The sequence below is a fragment of the Varroa jacobsoni genome, unplaced genomic scaffold (genome assembly GCF_002532875.2).
Source record: "Varroa jacobsoni isolate VJ856 unplaced genomic scaffold, vjacob_1.0 scaffold_243, whole genome shotgun sequence".
NCBI classification, from domain to species: Eukaryota; Metazoa; Arthropoda; class Arachnida; order Mesostigmata; family Varroidae; genus Varroa; species Varroa jacobsoni.
In genome coordinates, this window is record NW_019213145.1 from 94,085 (window position 1) to 114,629 (window position 20,545).

Here is a 20,545-nt window from a genome sequence, read left to right on the forward strand (position 1 = left end):
CCATTGACACGTCTTTCAGTCTGGGTAAGTGCTGCAACCGATCTTACTTTTACTGAGTACGACGGTAAATCCTCAAATGTAGCAGAATACTTCAAAAGCTGCTGATGTTAAGAATACTTATCAATCCATAATACCGTCGACGACACCCAGCCGATAGTAAGCGGTGGCTTGAAACTCTGGTGTGAAACTGCAGATTCCCGTAAAAGGTTCTTTCAGAAGCGAGTTTTGATAGATGTACGAATGAATGAATGAATGGAGGTGGGAAGGCTGTTGCTAAGAGCGTCGGAGGAACATACGGAGGCGCGTGCTGTTTGGCGTTCCATAGTAGAGAAAATCAAGGCACTACAGGGTGTTGGGTAGGGAACACGTCGCTTCAAATCGGCGGTGGTATGTTCTAACAATACGTCAGCATTCAGATTGATAACACCACGTTATTTCTTCGCACTAAGCTATCTATGTGTGTATGTGCATATACGCGTGTAGATGTATGTGCGTGTGTGCATGCGTGCCTGCATATGTGTATGTGTTCGTGCGTGTGTGTGTTTGCGTGCATGTATGTGTATGTATATGCATGCATGTATGCATGTGTGTATGTATGTATGTATATATATATGTATATGCATGTATGTATGTATGTATATATGTATATGCATGTATGTATGTATGTATGTATATATATATGTATATGCATGTATGTATGTATGTGTATATATATGTATATGCATGTATGTATGTATGTATGTATGTATATGCGTATGCATATGCATGCCTATGAACGTGAATGTATATGCATGTATGCGTGTGCGTGTGCGTACGTGTGTACATACATCGCGCAACTTTGTGGTGTGACCAGAACCCTAATCTTTCCTGCAGCCCTATTTGGTAACATTTGTGTGAACGTTAGACGCACTCAGTCTTATCCGTCGTAGTTGGTAGCTCAGGAAATACCTCATCTAGGCTAGGAGATATCGCTATTTTTGCGTGCTTCTAAATTCAGTCTTTGATATTGTGTGAGTGAATGATGACACTGATCATCATCCATTACTAGTCGTCGTTTACCCACTACCTTGCTATAACCAGACTGAGGCACTGGAAATGCTGGATGAAATACTATATATAGTTTTAAATTAGTCGTTCAGCTTGAAAGAAGCGGCGTGTTTAAAACGTGCGTCTACTATAGTAAAGATGCGCCGGCCGTTTCTAAAATCGAATTGAGCATTCGCGCGCATCTAAAAATAGCTCGGCTACTTGACCTCCAGTCGGTCGCTGTTGACTTCTATCAACTGCTTGCGTTGTGTTACGTTTGTCGATGGCCGCGCTTACGCCACGTCACCCCTTCGTGGAGCGCTCAAACGACTATGCTTACTATAAAGAAGAACACGGCGGAGATAGATTAGACAAAGCTTCCATTGGCGGGAATAACGCTCCACTGACGCAAATATATGACAAACCAACGAAAAGAGAGCAGAGAACCACTACAAATTACTACAAAAGCAGCGGCGTTGACGGCTGCGCCGGGGATCACAGTAAACACGTCGAAGCCAGTGTACGCACCTTTGCCGTCAATGCTTTCGTTTATTATACTTTCGTTTTCAGTATCCGAAAGTTGATCATTGGTCTCTCTCTAGCAGAGGGTGCTCAGGAGTTACTATCGGTGTTATTTGTTCTGTTTTTCCTATTAATGGTACTATTTGTACTGCTGCGGAAATTGTCGCTGCTACAGTTACAGTCTCCAGTCGCCATGTCTCCGATAGATTAGTATAAGGAGCACCATAACCACAATACTACTATCAGTTGTCAACCGGTAGGAACCGGCCGAATTGACATTAACCGCGTAGTCATGTTAAGGCAGATCCCTACCGCCTGAGTTCACACGATACTCGATGCGTGATCGTTGCTCGATGACGCTTTTCGACACGCGTCCGAACTCAATCGCCGGTCCGGCAAATCGCCGGCTCCAACGACGATTCCTATTGGCCACCGACAATTGGTCCGTCCTGCATTGGTCATTCACAGATCCCGCCTTGACAACGCACATACCAGTTCCAATTCTTTCCATCACGTGGTGCAATTATGTAGAAAAATACAGAGCGCACCGTTCGACCTCCTCGCCTCTTTGCGTTTGCACGACGATGCCAGCCGACGTCAGCGTAGGGTATCGCGTTCGCGTATCGCTCCATATCCGCCTCTTTCGCACTGTGTCGTTGTGCGCGTGTCTGTCCAAGCAAGGAACTGATGCTGCGACCGTGTCGCGCTCACCCACCCCTATGCTAGACCGACCAGCAGCCTAGCTGGCAAACCTCGTCGGCGTCCGTCACTAACTAACGTTGCTGCTGCTGATACCGGCATCGTCGGGTAAACGGCGCGTGAACCCGCTGTGGTGCCGTTTAGAACGTTTTACAGTCACTAGAGCATTTTTCAGTAGCTGCTGTTTTCCGTTTACGTTCGCGCACCCTTGCCCTCACGCGGCAGGCACACGCTCTCCGGAGTCTCCGAATGACACCATCATTATCACGATCATCAACAACAGTTGCAGTCGAAGCAGTTACGGGGCTAGCTGCGACATCGGAATTGTAAAGGTGTCAGGTCTGCCTGTGCAGGCAGCAGCAGACGCTGTAGTAATCGATAACAGTGCAAACGCAACAAAGATCAGCGCCGAGGGCGCTAGAGAGAGTGTTGAGTGATCGCGTGTCAGCCAGCTGTCACACTGTTGAGGCAGTCCTTAGGAGGGCCTGCTGCATATAACCTTTTGAGAGACGTGCTAGACTCACCAAACCTACAAGAAGACCTGCATCGACAACGTTGCTCAAACTAAGCTGAAGGCTGACCTGGCGAGTAACGAATATCGGACTAGCAGAACACAGGCACACCACGTGCGCTTACCCGACCTGAAAAAAGTGTGCTTGCAATAGGTGTTCAACTGTTGACGGTATAACTGCGCTTTGTGTGGTACGCAGCACTAGCTGATCTTTACACTACGCGGAAGATCTAGCAGTGTCAAACGGAGGCCAAAGACTCGAAACAAACAAAATTCAACGTCAGTTGTGATCAGTTGAGGACACCTTGTCCGCTTCGCACAGTGCGTCCGGGCAAGCGTCCAAATCTTCTCGCTGATTTCACTCGATTATCGTTGGAAGGGCAGAGGTCTCTTCGGAGAGCTTCGCCGAACTCCGGCTTACCATAGTCAGATCAGCAAGCTTGCTCGAACGGCAAAATGTCAGTGACGACAACCGTTACAAAGACAGCCCCTCCAGCTGCCCCATACAAGAGGCAGATCGTTTGGCGGAACGTCATACTCATGAGCTATCTGCACCTAGCGGCCGTTTATGGATTCTATCTCATGTGCACGCAGGCTATGTGGTCGACGTGCATTACAGGTTAGTCCAATTGTAATTGGTTGGTAGTTAAAACGAAATAAACAGCAAGAAGGAACGAGAGGGAATGCGGGAAAAATGAGTATTACGGACGCAATATTCATTGTTCTTTCAAATGATACCGTAGGTGGCTTCATGCTTTTTATGCCCAGCCATGATTAAAGCAACTGGTATACCCGATGTACTGCATAGAGCGCAAACAGTGCACACATCGATTCGAGATGTGGGAGGCTATCTCTAAATTTCGAGTTGAGTGTGCAGATCTCTCATTATTCAGCATTTACCCAGACAGATCGATAGTAACGTATTTTGCTACTGAGTTTAGGTTACTTGGTGTGGTAAATTTTAGATTTGATACATCTTATGTTGTGCAAACAGAGACCAGTCACTGTAAAACCGAATGAAAGCGGTATTGCTGGACGTAAACATCGACACATATGTTTGATCAATACTCTTGATGTACCTAACAGGTATGAGTGGTCTACTTCCATGTCTCATTTGAAATAATGAATATTTAGGTATATGCAATCTGTTTGTCCTGCTATAACTGTTTTCGCAACGATGTTTTTGCAAAAACAATTAGACAAAAGGCCTTATCTACCCGTCTCTAACGCAATACAAGCTAGAAAACAGTATCTGGTCTATGGAGAAGAATTGGCTTTAAAGTAACGAATTTAAATCCGACGGTCAAGTAGTACCTTTTTCAACACTTCAGTGTCATCCTTTCAATGTATTCCAACAACAGATTCCACATACAGTACTAAGAAAAAAATTACTAGAGCGTAAGGTTTCCATGAGCTTACAGTGGGCAGATTAGAAAGGAAAAAGTGTTTTTATGAACAGAAAACAGTGGTCCGTTACTGCTTAGAACAGCAACCCACTTACAATCAAAGGACCGTTTAGTGGTACTTACTTTTCAAACTTCGTGATCTAAAAAGCATCAGAAAAGCTTTGTTATATCAAATCAAAGTGGGTTGTTGCTCCGCAGTCCACCAAATTTTGCCTATATACAGTCTAATATACGCAAGTTTGCCACGTCTGCCATTGTTGTTATAGGCCAGAAATATATGCCTAACGTTGGATGATAAGGAATCATTACGTTCAATGTTATTAAATTCAGTGAAATCCTATTGTAATTAAGCCCAGTGAAAATAGCGTTATTGGCACTAAGCTGAACTGGAGTCAATATACAATCCTTACTACCCCATATTTTTCCCAGATAATTAAAATTGAGCGACAACAATAATATCTTTGTAGTAGCTCGTTCATACTAATTTACAGACTAGCACGGAGACCAGAGCAAGCTAATCGATACATCGTTGACGAAATGCTATCATTTCACAGCAAACAATTTTTTTCCAATGAAGAAAAAACGTTTATGGTTTCCGTTGGCGCGATTCGGTCGCGATAGGGTCGTTGTTGTCGTTTAGAAGATACTACGGAAAGCAGCGATTGAAGCCGCAGGTTCCAAGCGGTCTGTGACTGTTTACCGTTGAGAATTTAAACGTCTTTCGGTCAGTTACGCTCGCACGTTTTTCTCAGTCAATGTTACCGAATAGACTATGGCAGTCGATTATTGTTTATGCTAAGGCGCCTACTACGAGATTTGCTTTTTCAGAAATTGGCAACACGCGTACGATCGGGCTTTCGCAAGCAAACCGACCATGCCTTTCTTTCACTTTACTATTAACTTAACATACATTTTCATTATAACTGTTATAATTGCTATAGTGATCGCAAGCTGGGTCTTGCCAACATACGCGTATCGTGCTGGTCGTCATCGGCGGTCTTGTGTCAGTTTATGCACAACGTTTGCGCACGCATATAACGGTCCTACTACCTGCTGTGAAACGCGAATGGACAAACTAAATACAACTGTAGTTTATGAAATGTCTAGTCGTATCGCAGGCGTGTTCTCGTGCACCGTATGAGCCAAAAGCGAAACGTTTCACATGGCCAATACGCGATTCGGAGTACGGATCAGACGGATTTTGGCCGCACGACGTGAGGTCCATAGCGCAGAGCATTGAAGCATGTGCACCCGTCGGTGTTACGTAATGGCGACAGCTTTTCGGAGCAGAACGGACAAGGGAAAGGTGCGGGGTGGGATGGTTACTGCAATGACCAAAGCCTGACTGTTTAGGCCGTCTTTCAATGTATATAGGTAGAATCTGTTGTATGACCTTAGTATTTGTATTAGCATTTCTGTTGAAACTATATCATTGTTGCAGATGATAGCAGGCAGTGACATCAACAGCGACAAACTCACAAAATGGTAACGGAGGCAATTGCTTCTGCACTGTAACAATGGCGGAACAGAACATTTATTCGTGTTTCGTTAAGTGATTTTTTTGAGTAGAAGAGTATGCGAAACAATTGAATTTTAGAACATTCAAATAACGCGTTCTATAATAATAAGCATTAGGCAATCGCTTAGGCTGCTACCTGACGCTAGAGTGTCCCCAAGCGTTACTGTTGTGACTCGTTATACATTAAAGGATCTATACGATGACACCAAAAACGCAATATTAAGGCTTCTTTTGTTGTAACTCTTGTAGCCTACTTCTACTGGCTAATTCTATCGTTTTAAACATTCTCTATTAACGTTGAATATATCTACAAATTACTGCTTGATGTTTTGCAACGTAATTTGTTATTTACATCGCTGGGCGCCTGATTGTCACGTTTATTAAATATTCATGCTGACATCTAGTCATTCGCAGACACTACTAGCTCTTAGGACTCGAGCTTCTGTGCAATGACGTTAGCCCAACACTTAAATCAAAGGGACTTCAATTAGGAACATCGAAAAAACATGAGACCTATAATTAAGGTTTGCACAGTGCACAGCCGGCACCTCTCTTCAAGTAAGACGTGTACTTCATTAGACCCGCCGCCTTGCCTCATCTTTTCTTTCGCAGGCATCACCGTCTTTGTGATAAGGGAAACGTCCGGCCGTCCACTTTAGTATTAGTAGTCGTATAGCTTTGTGTAAATTTTATTTGTATAATTGTCCTGCCAACATCTTACACCTTTTGGACACCATATCTCTCAGCGGCCTGTTGGCCGCTCAGACTCATAGCACTATTTGGGTCTATGCTCGAAGAGCATGCTTTATTGGCTCGGGTTTGTCCTTCGTCTAGGTTGGACTGACGAATACGACAACAACAAAAACGCTCTCTAAATAGAAGAACGACTCACAGGTATGAGCGAGCTCTAGGTTACTACACGTACGACGGTCAGCCAAAATGGGTCAACACGTTTGGTGTCGCATGGGTTATTTTTATCTCGACGCCACCGTGCCGCCCAAAGGCTCCCGATCCATTCCGCTCGCCAGACAGAAAACCATTGTATAAAGAAGACGCTTAATGCCGCGACCTCGCAGCGCGGAAATATACAGCGTGATCTCGGTGTACTCTTCAGCCATGGGTCTTTTGCCAGTCTGCGTAGGGTAGGAAACGAGTTCATTCAACTTGTAGCTAGAACTAGGCCAAGGGCCTAGTTTAGTCTACCATTTCGAGGGTTGCTGGGAGCGGTTCGAATATCTACCTGCGCAGGCTGCGATAGTGTCGTCTGAATTCTTGCTTCCGGTCGCAATAAGTGGCGACCTTTTCTGGATCACGATCTGATTGTCTTCGTATGACTTTGTCTAGTTATCTACTTCGAAATAATGAACAGCCTAAAACTGAGGAAATGTATAATACGAAAGCAAACTCTTATTGGTTTCCGTATTATCCTATAGTAGTTGTATATTATTACAGGACCGGATAGAGAATTGGAGAATTTTTTTTCGAGCCCATTTAATTTGTGTTTTCGATTTGAATGCGGCACCCAAAAAAACGTAATTATCAGGAGCGATTATGGTCGTCACACTCCAGACGAAGCATGAGATGCTCACTCGTTAGCGTCGTCGGCCCACACTACTATTTCTTGAAGTACTATATTTACCTTTATACCAATCATCTAATCGTTTTAGATGCGGTCGAAAGACATCTGGCAAGAAGAAACCCTCTGCCAATTTTCCATACTCTAAAAGTGCGCCTTAGTCTTGGGTAACCATCATAAGCCGCGCATAGAACCATAAACGTGTTGGTGTCACGGTTGTAAGTGTACAGCATATTTTTACTTGTAACTCGTGTGATTCTTCATCAAGCGGGAAAATGTCCATTAGCGGGATACGCTAATACACTACGCAAAAAATTATGTCATAATTTTTTGCGCAATGTATTAGATAGATTATAGGCAATATTTCTATAGAGTTCAATACTATTTATTCGACATAGAACATGGTGATCTCCATTTCTAACTGGTACCAAGCAAGGAAACGCACCACCTGCCCATTTTAGCCGACCCTAGATGGCCAGCTTCTGCAGCAAGTCTTTGGCATTGTTTGCTACCTCTCATTGCCTCGAAATCTGCTAGGACGGCTTCCTCGCTCCATTTACTCATGCTCTTCTAACAGATACCTGCTAATCAAGGAACAATGAATCCTGCTATCACTAATAGTATGATAACTAATATAGATTCTGTGATAGCCTAGTGGGTAACACATTTGCCTGCTAATCGTAGGGACACATTGTGGTCTAGGTTCAAACCGGGGCGTAGAGACACTTCGTTTCGTTCTCGGAGCCAGCCGTCTGATAGAGTGCTACACGGCGGAACAGAGGGAAAATAGATAACATATATGTATATATATATATATATAGAGAGAGAGAGAGAGAGAGAAAACAAATGCATATGTGTGCTTTGTTCCAATTATTAACTAGGTTAATAGTGAAACACTGTGCAGTTGAGCAAAAAACCTATAAGCATCGTTGATATACATGGTTGACAGTCACGTGTTTTTCTCTAGGCTGTGCGTTTCAAGGTCACAGCGTTTACTTTCGCATGTGTTTCATAAAGTGCTTGTGTGCAGTTCCTCCTTCGCGGCTTTTTACTTCTACATACTTTCCAGTGTTTCCTGTCGCAGAATTTTTCGATCCTGCAAACTCGACGTCCGCGAACAGCGAACACGTTTTTCAACGATTTAACGACGTTCGCATTTTACAATTGGTGCACAACTTAATCTCTAATCCATAGATAATACAATGCAGTGCGTGCGACTTTAAACCCTGTGAGTGCCATGGGCTGATTAATAGATGGTGTATGATTGTCGTACTTACTGTCATTACAATCGCGCGCGTACGTGATAATAACAACAATAGGCTCCGTAATGTTTGTACAATGTCTGCGACACGTTGACAAACGACGTTCACATATGAAAAGCCCTTGTACCTGCGTCACGCAGTTTTAATGAACCACCGCCAACCGCCGAAAATAGACCGGATAAAAGGTCTGCTGCCGCTACCTTCCTGAAATAGATATCGATGAAACCATAGTATTTCTACCTCAGAGACATAGATATAAATCACCCTAAAATGAATGATGGACATCCATCGTGTCAAGCATCACCGTTCGTTGTTCACGAGGTCAGCGATGCCGCCACAGCTTCATCTGCCGTCCGTTACATTTTGAAGACCTGATACCATCAATTAGCTAGAACTTTCTGCAACCAATGCTTGTGCGAATACTACGGGTAGTCCAGTCCTGACGGGAGTGTCAGCTCATTAGGAGTCGAAAATTGATAGACGAAGGTTTCACGACGGTGTGCCTATTTATTGGCACAGCTGAACGTATGGGTGATTAGCCTAAAAGGTGCTCCACACCGAGGTCAGGTGAAGCCCTAAAGATGATAGCAGCCCTTGGCTGTATGCCGTTCACGGTTCGCTACGGCATTTCGCCGTGTATTGTTGACCAAGCAACAAAATGCCACCGGCTATCCGTTCGAGGCTGAACGTGAAAGGATCCGCCGAATATCCCTTGTCGTCAGCATCGACAAGGCGTCAACGATCAATCAAACATCGGAGAAAAAATTATCCCTAGGATATGATACCCTATTTATCACTTGCCTCATATGACAGTAATTTTTGCCTACTGACTCTGCGTTCTGATGGTTCTCTTGGCTGCTTTGGCGTTTTTGACTCCTACTATTTCTGGTGAAGCTTGTCTGGCGCGTCACATATTTCACGCGACGATTCCACCCCTAGTGTCATATCATCGAGAAGAAAAATGAAGGCCTGATAACAAAGAAAAACAGATGAAATAATTTCTCGTTTGGAAAATCGCGTTTTATATATATACAACGTATCCATCGATTTTTCTAGTCAATCACTGGAAGAGTCGTTGTATTGAACTTTTTGATCGTTATGGAATAGCAACTATACCACTTTCGGATGTTCGAAACACGCGTCACCGCTGCCTCTGTTGCGAATGCGTCGTCGCTGGGACACCTACATGAACTCTGGTAGTGGGTCTGTTGCTAACTATACGTCGGCCGTGGCATACGTTTGCACATGTGTATAATAACGCGTCGCCGTATCACATGAAAATCTTACGTTATGCCGTCGTATGCGGTGTTTTTCCGATGATCGCTGAGCTAGGTAGTTTTCGCGCCGCACCTGATGTGCTGACAGCCAGAAAAGGTTTCCTTAATTTCCTGGCGGCGCCAGTATCGGTACTAGAGGTTATCGGCTTAACGGGATTTCAGCCCGTCGTTGGCAGCCGGAATGCGACGCGAACGTTATACAGCGTCTACTTGATCCATTAGTAGAATAACAAAAACAGTAAAGGACTGAACAAATGCTACGGTGAATGCTGATGATATTGATCATTTTGTTCGGGTGTGGCGGATGGGATGTACGTACGGAAAGGAGTGAGTCAGATTAAGGGAACCGGCACCAGAGATCCAACAGAGGCTTCGTGCGGCTGGGGTGCAGGTCTACTTTATTGATTTCGGATCTCATTTTGCAATGCTGGTTCGGTGTCTATCGGATTCGATGAATACGACCATTATTGACTCTGTCAGTTAAGTAGGCTAACCGAAGATAGGTCTAAAACTGAAACACATCCCTGGCCCCGATCATTTTTTAACAAAAATAAAATCAAACCGGAAAAAAAACGAAATCGACATCTTGTAATGCGCGATGAGTGGTCATTCTGCGAGCATTACGCAATAATTAATCAAGTTCAATGAAAAACAACTGTAATTCAATGTTTACGAGCATGATTTAAATATAATGAAAGCGTAGATTGCGATAGAAGCGCCTGTTAATATCGCAACTTTCTTGTTGTAATTATAATTTGATCAAATTATGTAACGATCTAGAAGTTAATTATGAAATAATTAATTGCATGCCAAAACAGAGTCGTAATTATGTTACTAGGTGGCTTAAGGTACGCAAGGTAGGTACAAACGGTGGCCGCGACAGAAAAACATTCTAGCCTTCGGCAGTGTGAGTGGAGACGAACAACATGAGCTGAATTTACACGATAAAATCGCATTCTCTCCGTATTTTTTCCGCGATTTGTAATTTTGTATATGAGGCAAACGGTTGTCATAACAACATAATTAAAAGTAACCAATACATAGGAGTTCTTTCACGCACTTAAAATTCAAGAGCCTAACACTCAGTTCCAATCATCATAATGTCTTTATCGCCTTTATCGTCCGTTTAAAGGACCGTCAATACCGATAGCGCATACACGGGTCCTCCACCATAAACACAATTTTTTCTCATCCCTTAGCAGACTATAGCGTTTTTAATTGCCAACAAATCTAACTCTGTATACCACTTCGTTTCGTCTTGTGTATTACATGCTTGTTTTGGATTTTCGTCTATTCTCGCACCGTCGTCGTCTGGGTCACGCATGGGTCTGTTTGTCGTTTTCGTGACGCATCCCAGCAATCGTGTTATACGTATTGTCAGGCCTAGGAATTACAGCAGGATGTCACCGGTTGTGGTCGCACAAAAGTTATCGGGCTCGATTTCCGCTTCGGGTATTCCTTGCAACTATGCAAACAATGGCTTTACAGGTACCTATAATATGTTCTATTGTAATGAGCGAAATGATTTACGTTTTGCATTTTGCGCCAGTAGAAAGGCAACGATGTTTGCTACATGCGATGATGAAAATGCGTGTGAAATCTGTCTGTAAACAGATTATACTTACGTGCCAGGATCAGCGTCTCCTAATTAGTATTATTATTATTATTCAGCGAATTTTTATAAATGTTAGTAGGCCATGTCACGTGTCAGCTAGGCTGTCTGTAGAAAAGAAAGACAATTAATCCCATTCAGCAGATTTTTCTAGTAATATTCCATAGGCCACAGAACAGCGTTTTCAGTACTGCTTTCGTATCGAGGAAAGCCAAAAACGCTCCGAAACGGAAGAAACTTTACCTTCTACCCTTTTCTCACAATATCCGCATTACAAAGCCACCAACTAGGTATACGCTTTTCTTCTCTCAGCGATACGGTTTCGTCAAAATAGCAGCAGTGTAGCTGAAAACGAGCGCTTCAGTGAGCCAAACCAATGCTATTTACCGCAGACCTGATTGTACTGAGAGTTATCTGTGTAGCGTACTTTGTTCGGAAACCAGTTTTGGAGAAGGACGAAGCACCCAGCGGACTTTTACTGAAATACGCGTTGAGGTGCTTTAGAAGGGACAGATTTACCCTCCATAGACACAGCGGAACCAACGTTACGATCTAAGCACTACAACCTGAGATTCAGATATTAATGTCAGTTTAGATAACATTAAATATTACGTTCTGAGTAGGTCAGTTCCTCGGTAATGGTGTGAATTTTCTTCGAGTTGTTTGGGAATGAGACGACGCTTACAAAGAGTCTCAGATTAGTCCAGGAGTTATGAGTTCAGTTCTGAGTTAGATCTTATCATTCTACAACATGTGCGTTCTGTCAATTATTTTCAGTAGTGATTTTTCTGTGCCTCTTTAATGTAAAAAATATTACAATAGGAAATGAATGAATGAAATATTTATTTCATTGAACCTATGAACCAGGTAGCTCAAACCTATAGAAGCGTTACGCAGTGTCTTTAGAAAATCTCCGCCCTATGAAATATGAACTGTTTTTCTAAGCAGAGAAAATTGCAGAATCTTTGTAACATAATGGTAATATCGGAGCGAGCATAAGTAAGATTTGGTAGCCAGATCGGATTCAACAGCGGTAGATCAGCAGAGGTTGCTTCGATGAAGAAGGTGACAAGGAACATGCTATAGGACTTCCTTGGTGCATCTTAAACTATTCTGCCTATATTCAACAGAATGGCTTGCCAGCTGCCTAATTCGCTCTATAGCTGATTGGGTAGCCACAACAATCTACGGACGAAAAACGTCGTCGTTGTAGGAAGGAAGCGTCCTGCCAATTAACCGTTATAACCCAGCTTAATAACAGGTCCGACAAATTCGTCGACTTTCCCAGCTGTCGCGGCGGCCTTTGCCGCTATTACTGAGAAGTGATCTGGTGTTGGCAGAGCAACGTTTTGTCTGCCTGGCACCCCGCACGATCGGCGGTAAATCGCCGATATGGGTCACGCCATAGTTATGATTCGATTAGTAACATGTAACAGGTTTGTCATAGTTTATCGATTATACGCCTAGTGGAATACTTTCGAGAAGAGACTTGTTTTTTTCTTTACTGTTGGCGTGAGCACGATTTATACGAACAGTTACAAGGCATTGAACATAAGTACGTGTCACAGCTCCACCATTAATGGAGTATATAAACGAGATTTGGTAACACATCTGATCGCTTTGTTACTGACATTGCGTTAGCAAGCTGGCGTCGACTAATATTTGAGACACAACGCCACAATCCTAATGCATTCGTCTGTGTTTCACAAGTAAAGATGAAAACAAGTAAAAACTCAAGCAAGCCATTTGACGGATGTAGCATAGGTTCGTGCATAATAAGATGCATACGAGGTACTATATAGGCATATTTTCCTTCAGTAGAATTCCTTCACGTTATTTTGTTAAATTTTACGAAATTTCCTTTCGGTTCTTTACGATTGTAGAATAGCATATTTGAGTGGAGCCGAGATCATCGGGTACACCATAAGTTCTCCGAGACCGACGCTGACCCGCACAATGCCACCAGGGGCTTCTTCTTTGCGCATGTCGGTTGGCTTCTATGCAAAAAACATCCTGACGTCATTACTAAGGGCTCCAAAGTGAAAATGGATGATCTTCTTGAAGACCCCATCGTCCGTTTCCAAAAAAAGTAGGTGTTGTTTGAGCAGTAGCCTAGGTAGTCGACTAGTATTTCAAGATTTAGAGACGCCAGTTGACGTTGGCAAAATAGTGCGACAGACTGCAATAGACCATTTATAGATCTGCAATATAGCAGCTCCCGTTGTGGTCCAATAACAAAAATTGGGTCGGAAACCGACTGGTCATCTATAACAAGTCATTTTGCTACGTTGACATGATATCATGGTAACAAGAGGAAAGTTAGGAGTACGCCATCCGCTTGCTTTTTTTACACATTATTATTGTATTATGTTACTTATTACCGTAATAATTACCAGAAAATATCTAAAAATCGTTACCGCATTTCAGGTACTACCCCTCCCTGGCTATCTTTATGTGCTTCATCTTACCAACATCGATTCCAATAGTGCTCTTCGGTGAAACGCTTATGAACGCGTTCTTCGTCTGCGCAATGTGGAGGTACGTGTATCTCAGCGATAAGCATAATTAGCGAGAAGATAGGCAGACAAAATTGCTGTGCAACAAGGATAGAAATGTGGGCGCGCTTTTCCAAGGAAGAACTAATATATATATATGTATGAAACACTTGGCGATGTTTTTAATTTACAGCATAGGGTTACAGGTTTAAAGCTCAACAAAAAATCTATCTGGCGTTTCTTTCATATGACAGATCTGTACCGTATAAGCACCAAACTACGATTTTTAGATGATGCTATAGTCCGTGGAAAAAAAATACACGTTGCGTAACACTCACACGTTATCATTGCAGTCAAAACAAATTTATCTCACAAATAAAGACTGTTTCGCAAACTGCTCGCAAATCAGCTCGATTTTACTACAACTGAACGAAAACCTAGATGAACGATTCATAAGAGTATAACAATAAAGATAGTATCCAATATTACCTACTCCTTAAATGAAATATCTAAGTATGATAAGAGTCAGCCGGCTGAATTGTTTCCACGACACGACACCTTCGCCATTACAGTAGATATCGAATTTTACTGAAAAAAACGCTAAAAAGCTTTGTCAAATAATAAAAATATCATGCGGTTCCTGCTAATGAACTTAAGGTTTTTGTTTCGATTCATGATTGAATCGATGCGATGAAGATCAGTTTGCAATGTATACTATAAGAGACCACCAGAGACAATTGGCCGCTCACATATTCTTTGTTAATATCAAATGACGGTTTACAGGTAATTATAAGGGGGGGGGGGGGAGTTGAAACCATTTACATAAGCTGAAACCTAACAAACGATTAAATGCGTGATTGAGTCGAGCAAAACTAATAACTATCTTCTAATGGAAGCGCTACATTAGCTTGATTCTCTGTACATATGTTTGGCAAGTCAAACCCTGACGAACGAGCCTAGGCTCTGCATGTAGAAATATGAAGCGATGCGTAGAGTCACTTAGCCGCTAAAGCCATTACCCTAGTTAGTCTAACTTCTCCAAAGCTATCCACTCTTTAGAACGCCCGAGTTCGGAACATGTCACGAGTAATTAGAGACAAATATACAGTATGAATACAAGATTTCATAGTTGTTGCAATCCGGCCCTCTAGCTGACATTTTTGTTAGCAAATAATAGCAAAACATTTTTGTTAGCTTGTTCTTACCGAAATCATAGAGCTTTCCTGCCACCTACAACCGGAAGTTTCTAAAGAATTTTTACGCCATGTCATTTCCATTGTTGATCCTTGACCTAACCTAATAGCGGCTACCATTACTATTACAATCAGTACCGTTTGCAGAAACCTGTTAAATTTAGCCAATGCCTCAGACAGCTGAGTGGGCCGATAGGTCCACGATATTAGAATAACTCGGCTAGCGTCTCTTTCACTGTTTCGCTCAATGGCTTTTTTTTTGTCCGCAGTCTCATCCCGTAGCGATTCTACAAACCCATTGAACCTATTGGAGTGCTAGGTCGACCTCTTCCAGTTTCCTCTGAATTCATCCGCGGCCCCATTCGATATCCATGACGCTGTACTATGCACTAGTAGCTCTGTTTCGTGACGCTGGCGCTGGCCGCGCCTAATCTACCCGTCGCGTTTTGCATTGGTAGAGGATTCGTCAGAAACTCTACTAACAGTAATTTCTTTATTGATGTCGACCAAGTATGAAGCGTCCCTCTAGTCGACTCGTATAATATGGCGCTAGTTGTAGCGTTGCCTAACTACTGCGACATAGCAAATTTTACTCGAGAAGTGAAACTAAGCTCAATTAAACAAATTTAACTATATTCACCTCGATCGACCGATGACCTATCAATCGAGACCATCCTTTTCACTGACAAGACACCACCATGGCGGAAACACAATTGCCTCGCTTCGGGCTGGGTTGTCTTTAGTGACACGGCAATAGCAGAAACAGTCAGAAGTGGCTATGGCCAGAAAACAACTAACGAGTTGAAAAGTTGCCGGCGCAATGTCGTTGATGCTGCTACCTGACAGAAGTGCTATAATAGCAAAGCTCCATGGGCTAATACTACAATCCATTATATTATTACCAGTGAGAAGAAACTGGCATCGTTTGAATCAGTAAATCAACAGAAAAGAGCGCAACACCCTGGGCTGGTTATTTCATCACAATATGCAGACAAGAGGCGCGTAGAACTTCAAAGTTGGCATCTATAAAACAGTCCGTCCTTTTAACTAGTTCAAGGTTATATATAAAAATATATTCGATTGCTCGCACATGCTTGCTCCCCAACTGCCCGGTGCAATTCGGCTTCTGGGTACTACCTATATTAATTTAAGCACATGTATGCTCCGTCGCTGCTATCTGTATCAAAGTTCACGACAGTAGCGACGGCGGCGGCGACGAAAGCGTTTCATTGCATCTCGTCTGATTTCGATGAACGGAAGTGAGTCTTAGATGGCGTGAGGAGTACGCCACTGTGGCGTAGAAATAGCGCCACTTGAAAGGGGCAGTCTAGTTGCCGCTGCTGGACTACTCGAATCAACAAGATTGCGTAAGAAACGAACTAGAAAAACAAACCTGTATTTAGTGTAACAGAGGACACTGAGTGAGCCGTCCTCAGTAAGAGACGATAGAGAGCCGCCGCTGTTGCTAGATATGTTTATGTATTTGTGTGTGACGCTAAAACGGACGCATCGGAAAACCAGAGATAGGATGCAATCGCTTCTAAGGAATGGTTCGAATGAGCACTGTCGAATATATATGGTTGCGGAGACACTGACTAGAGATAAAAACATGGTAGCAAATGAAGAGTTTCGCGTTCTTACAAACGTCTTGCGGAGTTTGCGAAAGGTTACGTTAGACGCATATTATATGGTTGTTACACAAGTTCGCTATCATGCGATTGTTGAAATGATAACAAGATGCCTCGAAATGACTTTGATGATTTTTGGCAACATTAATGCGGGTCACATTTAGAAGATTAACGGATCGCAGGCTAACATATCTATATAGTGTACGTCGCACAGAAAAAAATTATTATTCCACGGGGTTACCTCAGCATTAAGAGAGTACTTGGTTTTGCCGTCTGTGTAACATTCATAATATGTTGTCGCAAGCCGGTCCTGATTGAATGAGTGCTCGATGTGCGGGCTAGTGTTGTTCTCTGCAATAATATCCGGCTTCTTATATGTGGCAAATTATGGAATGAAATGACTGCCGTTTGACTCTCGAAAGCGTCAATGGTTTACATGTTCACCTAATACCAGACTGCTTCCCACCGATGTTCCTGTCATTGACGACTGGGCTGATGTTTGCACGACGCTATTTAATTTAGGATTGTATAATGCAGTCAGTCCAAGACACTTCTGATTATAACATGGAAGCATGAAAGTGGGCATTCCGAGCGGATATCGCTTAAGGCCAAGGCTATATGTAACTACATGGCTTTAAGGATAGTGCTTCTGGTTTGCGATGACTCCTCCTCAGAAGTGTGATCTGATAATTTGATATAAGCATTTTTCTCTTTGTTTATCAACGGTGGTTTAACAGGACCATTCTATCACTCTATTAGTCCATAAGCTCACCAAATTGTTACATGTATGAATATTACATTATTACCCTTAGTAGCCAGGACATTATCCGGTTTAAACAGCGTCCAACGAATGCTTGGTTGAGCATTACCAATGATTAGTCTTAGAGGATAGTCCTCGCAATCCCCTATCTTTAGACATAACATTAGGAATTCGTTTCCATTAGGAGTCTTATCTGAGTGAGTTTTACTGGGCCTATATAAGATTTCCCTAACAGATCTATGATACTGTAGGGCAATTATACAAGCAACTATTCCTAAATGTTTTAATTTCTAATATTTTTTATTATCAATTTTTCCAACTATCAGGCCAACACTAACATTTAAACTGCTGTGGTAGCATGCCCGTCAGTCGGTTAGGCTACCACGGTACTCACAAAAAAATTTTACGAGTGAAATTATGGCCCTGCCATTTAGTTGGCCCTGCCGAAGTTAACCCCATGGTAAACAGTTCTATTCAATATCACCTTTAATTAAAGCACTGTTACAATATCGCTACAAATATGTAGGGCATCATCTGGTGTACTACCACCTAACGAAAATTTGTCATTAGCACACTCGTGACTTTGATGAAAGACGTTACATAAATGAGTTAGTTGTAACAATTAGTTAGAAGGTAACTGTGTTCAGTCTTCTCTAATTTTAATCATCTTCTTTTTGTACAGGTACTGCTGGTGCTTGAACATGACATGGTTGGTCAATTCTGCTGCACACATGTGGGGCCAAAGGCCCTATGACATTCATATTAACCCAGTCGAAAACTGGGCAGTGAGTCTAGGCGCTAACGGTGAGGGATGGCACAATTACCACCATACATTCCCCTACGATTACAAAGCAGCCGAAGTCCCCTATACGCTGAATATAACAACGCTCTTTATCGACGCCATGAAATTTATCGGCCAGGCATATGACTGCAGAGTATGTATCGGCGGTATATCTTTCCTATCTATTAAAATGGCAAGATTAAAGCGGGCAAAGTTATTACTTTTGGAAAATCGTGTAGTCTGCTTCAAACAGTCCTCAATAATATTTCATAACTGAACCTAGCTTGATGCTTGCAAATGCTTAAATGGATTTTTTCGTTGCAGCGGCAAATTCTCGAATTGCAACTGCCTGCTTACATGAGGTCCATTGATATTCTATTTTGTCTTTCTGTGTACATTCGGTTGAAAACCTAGATGAAAGAAACTAAACAGCACGGTTGTGTTTGTTTTTGTTTGTTTAGGTGGTTGCCCCTGAAACGATAAGGGCGCGTATAATGAGAACTGGTGCTGGATCCAGTCACCATCACTACGATCCTGACGAAGAGAAAGAATATTGAGAGATAAAAATTATATAAATCTGGCTGAAAACTTAGCTATGCACAAATAATGCCTGTAACTAGGTGATGCTTTATGTATAATTGATTAATTGATGAGAAGTGAGGAGAGGACTAATGAGAAACGCCACCAGATGCGGCCAGTCAGCCTGTTTGCTCCCTGAAGCTGTTTTCGACAATTGTACGTTTCGTCTAAACTAAACAACGCGTGAGGCGGAAAGAACGCGCAAATGGTGACAGATAATCAAATATAAAGAAGCGTAGTTGTGCAAAAATGAGTCGAAAAACAACGAACAATACTGGAGAGTCCAGTCTGTACTTAAACTGTGTTACTGTTGCTGAACGAGAGGACGAAGGATGTCCTAGAGATTAACAAATAAGTTATACGATACACGTTTTTACATAAATCCATGTTTCTAAACAAAAACATTGTTTATTTATTCAGATGTGCATGCGAGTGTTATGCTTTATTCTTAGTTATGACTTATTCGTTAAATATTTTAAACAAGATGTGGTTTTCCCTTCACAGCGTGTTTACGTCAGCATTTCACTGGTGATATCTAAAATATTCGCACTTGGAAGGGTGTGCGCTTAAAAATTGTATAATTTTAAAATTAAGATTGCTTTCGTAACAGACGCAGAAGCATAAATTGGTTCAGCTGGTAAAATGAAGTTTTAAGTTAGAACGGAAAAATCTTTGTTGTCTCAAATATTTGAAGCTTATTTCAGGTAAAATTGTTCAGTAAACCCAAATCGCAGGTTCAGTGTATTGCGTCGCTATGTGTCTTCAAAGAATTTCGATAAACTCTTGTGCTAACGAAAATTTCCAGTTTTAGAATCGACTAAGTACGACTAAAGAGTGACCTCAAATAAATTGCCTACTAAGCCTTTCTGATGATCATGACGTCTTATCTGAGAAACTGACAGCTATTCAGGTAACAAGCGTTCACTATCGATTCGTTCTACTTTTTGGATCATCGTCATATTTACAGATATCCAGGTCGAATATTCAATGTAGCACATTCATTATTATTATATATAACTATAATCAAAGTTAGAATTTATATAATTAGAATAATTAGTATTAGAATAGTTTACTAGCGGACCTCATTGACTTCTTAAAGCTCTGCGACTACTTTTTATTTAGTTTCTGCTAGAATGACTCGTCACAGCGGACCCTGTTTGACCGTATGTGTGCTACACCTACTAAATCTAACGACCGTTCCTATTTAACGGCAACGTGTCGAGAAGTCCTTCATATTATGAGTTAAAGTGCATACCATATGATTATTAATTTTTTATGATGAATTAGAATTCAACAGTCTTCAGCTTCCTCGCTCCCTTAGATGCCGCCGGCTACTCTTATGTTGACGAAAAGGATATTTACTATTAATGGTATGGAATAATCACTACTATTACATGCGTTATTTGATAGTCAATATTTTAGACTGACGAGTTGCGATGATTTTGCCTATATACGAAAATATGTACAAGCTTCTTCCTGGTCAAGGAAGACCAATCGTATCGAAGAGAAATAAAAAATTGGGGCATTTTTTTAAATTCTCCTCAAATGTGAGGTCATTGTGTGATGTAGACAAAAGAAGGTAAAAAACATAGATATGTTGCATTCAGCATTATATCGTTTGACGACTATGTTGCTTAGGAAAAGAACACGGTTGTATACTGGTTTTCCCAGGACAATCTCTGTCCTGCAATGCAGTTAA

At 42.1% G+C, this 20,545-nt stretch overlaps 1 protein-coding gene across 2 annotated transcripts; it reads left to right on the plus strand.

Annotated features, from left to right (window-relative positions):
• The first annotated feature begins 2,318 nt into the window (after window positions 1-2,318).
• Window positions 2,319-19,716, plus strand: LOC111274012 (acyl-CoA Delta-9 desaturase). 2 transcript variants are annotated; one of them, XM_022856098.2, is made up of 6 exons: window positions 2,319-3,377; window positions 11,156-11,286; window positions 13,294-13,499; window positions 13,838-13,948; window positions 18,169-18,421; window positions 18,729-19,716. In XM_022856098.2, the coding sequence occupies exons 1-6, from the start codon at window positions 3,215-3,217 to the stop codon at window positions 18,822-18,824; spliced, it is 960 nt and encodes a 319-aa protein (XP_022711833.1). In that variant the 5' UTR covers window positions 2,319-3,214; the 3' UTR covers window positions 18,825-19,716. The 2 variants fall into 2 exon arrangements, with proteins under 2 accessions (XP_022711833.1, XP_022711835.1); XM_022856100.2 differs by lacking the exon at window positions 2,319-3,377 and adding an exon at window positions 3,823-3,844.
• The last annotated feature ends 829 nt before the right edge of the window (window positions 19,717-20,545 follow it).

Coding starts and splice junctions, on each gene's coding strand:
- LOC111274012 (XM_022856098.2), top strand. CDS start 3,215: ATGTCAGTGACGACAACCGTTACAAAGACAGCCCCTCCAGCTGCCCCA. Junction 3,378..11,155: donor GTGGTCGACGTGCATTACAG/GTTAGTCCAATT, acceptor GACGCATCCCAG/CAATCGTGTTATACGTATTG. Junction 13,500..13,837: donor ATCGTCCGTTTCCAAAAAAA/GTAGGTGTTGTT, acceptor ACCGCATTTCAG/GTACTACCCCTCCCTGGCTA.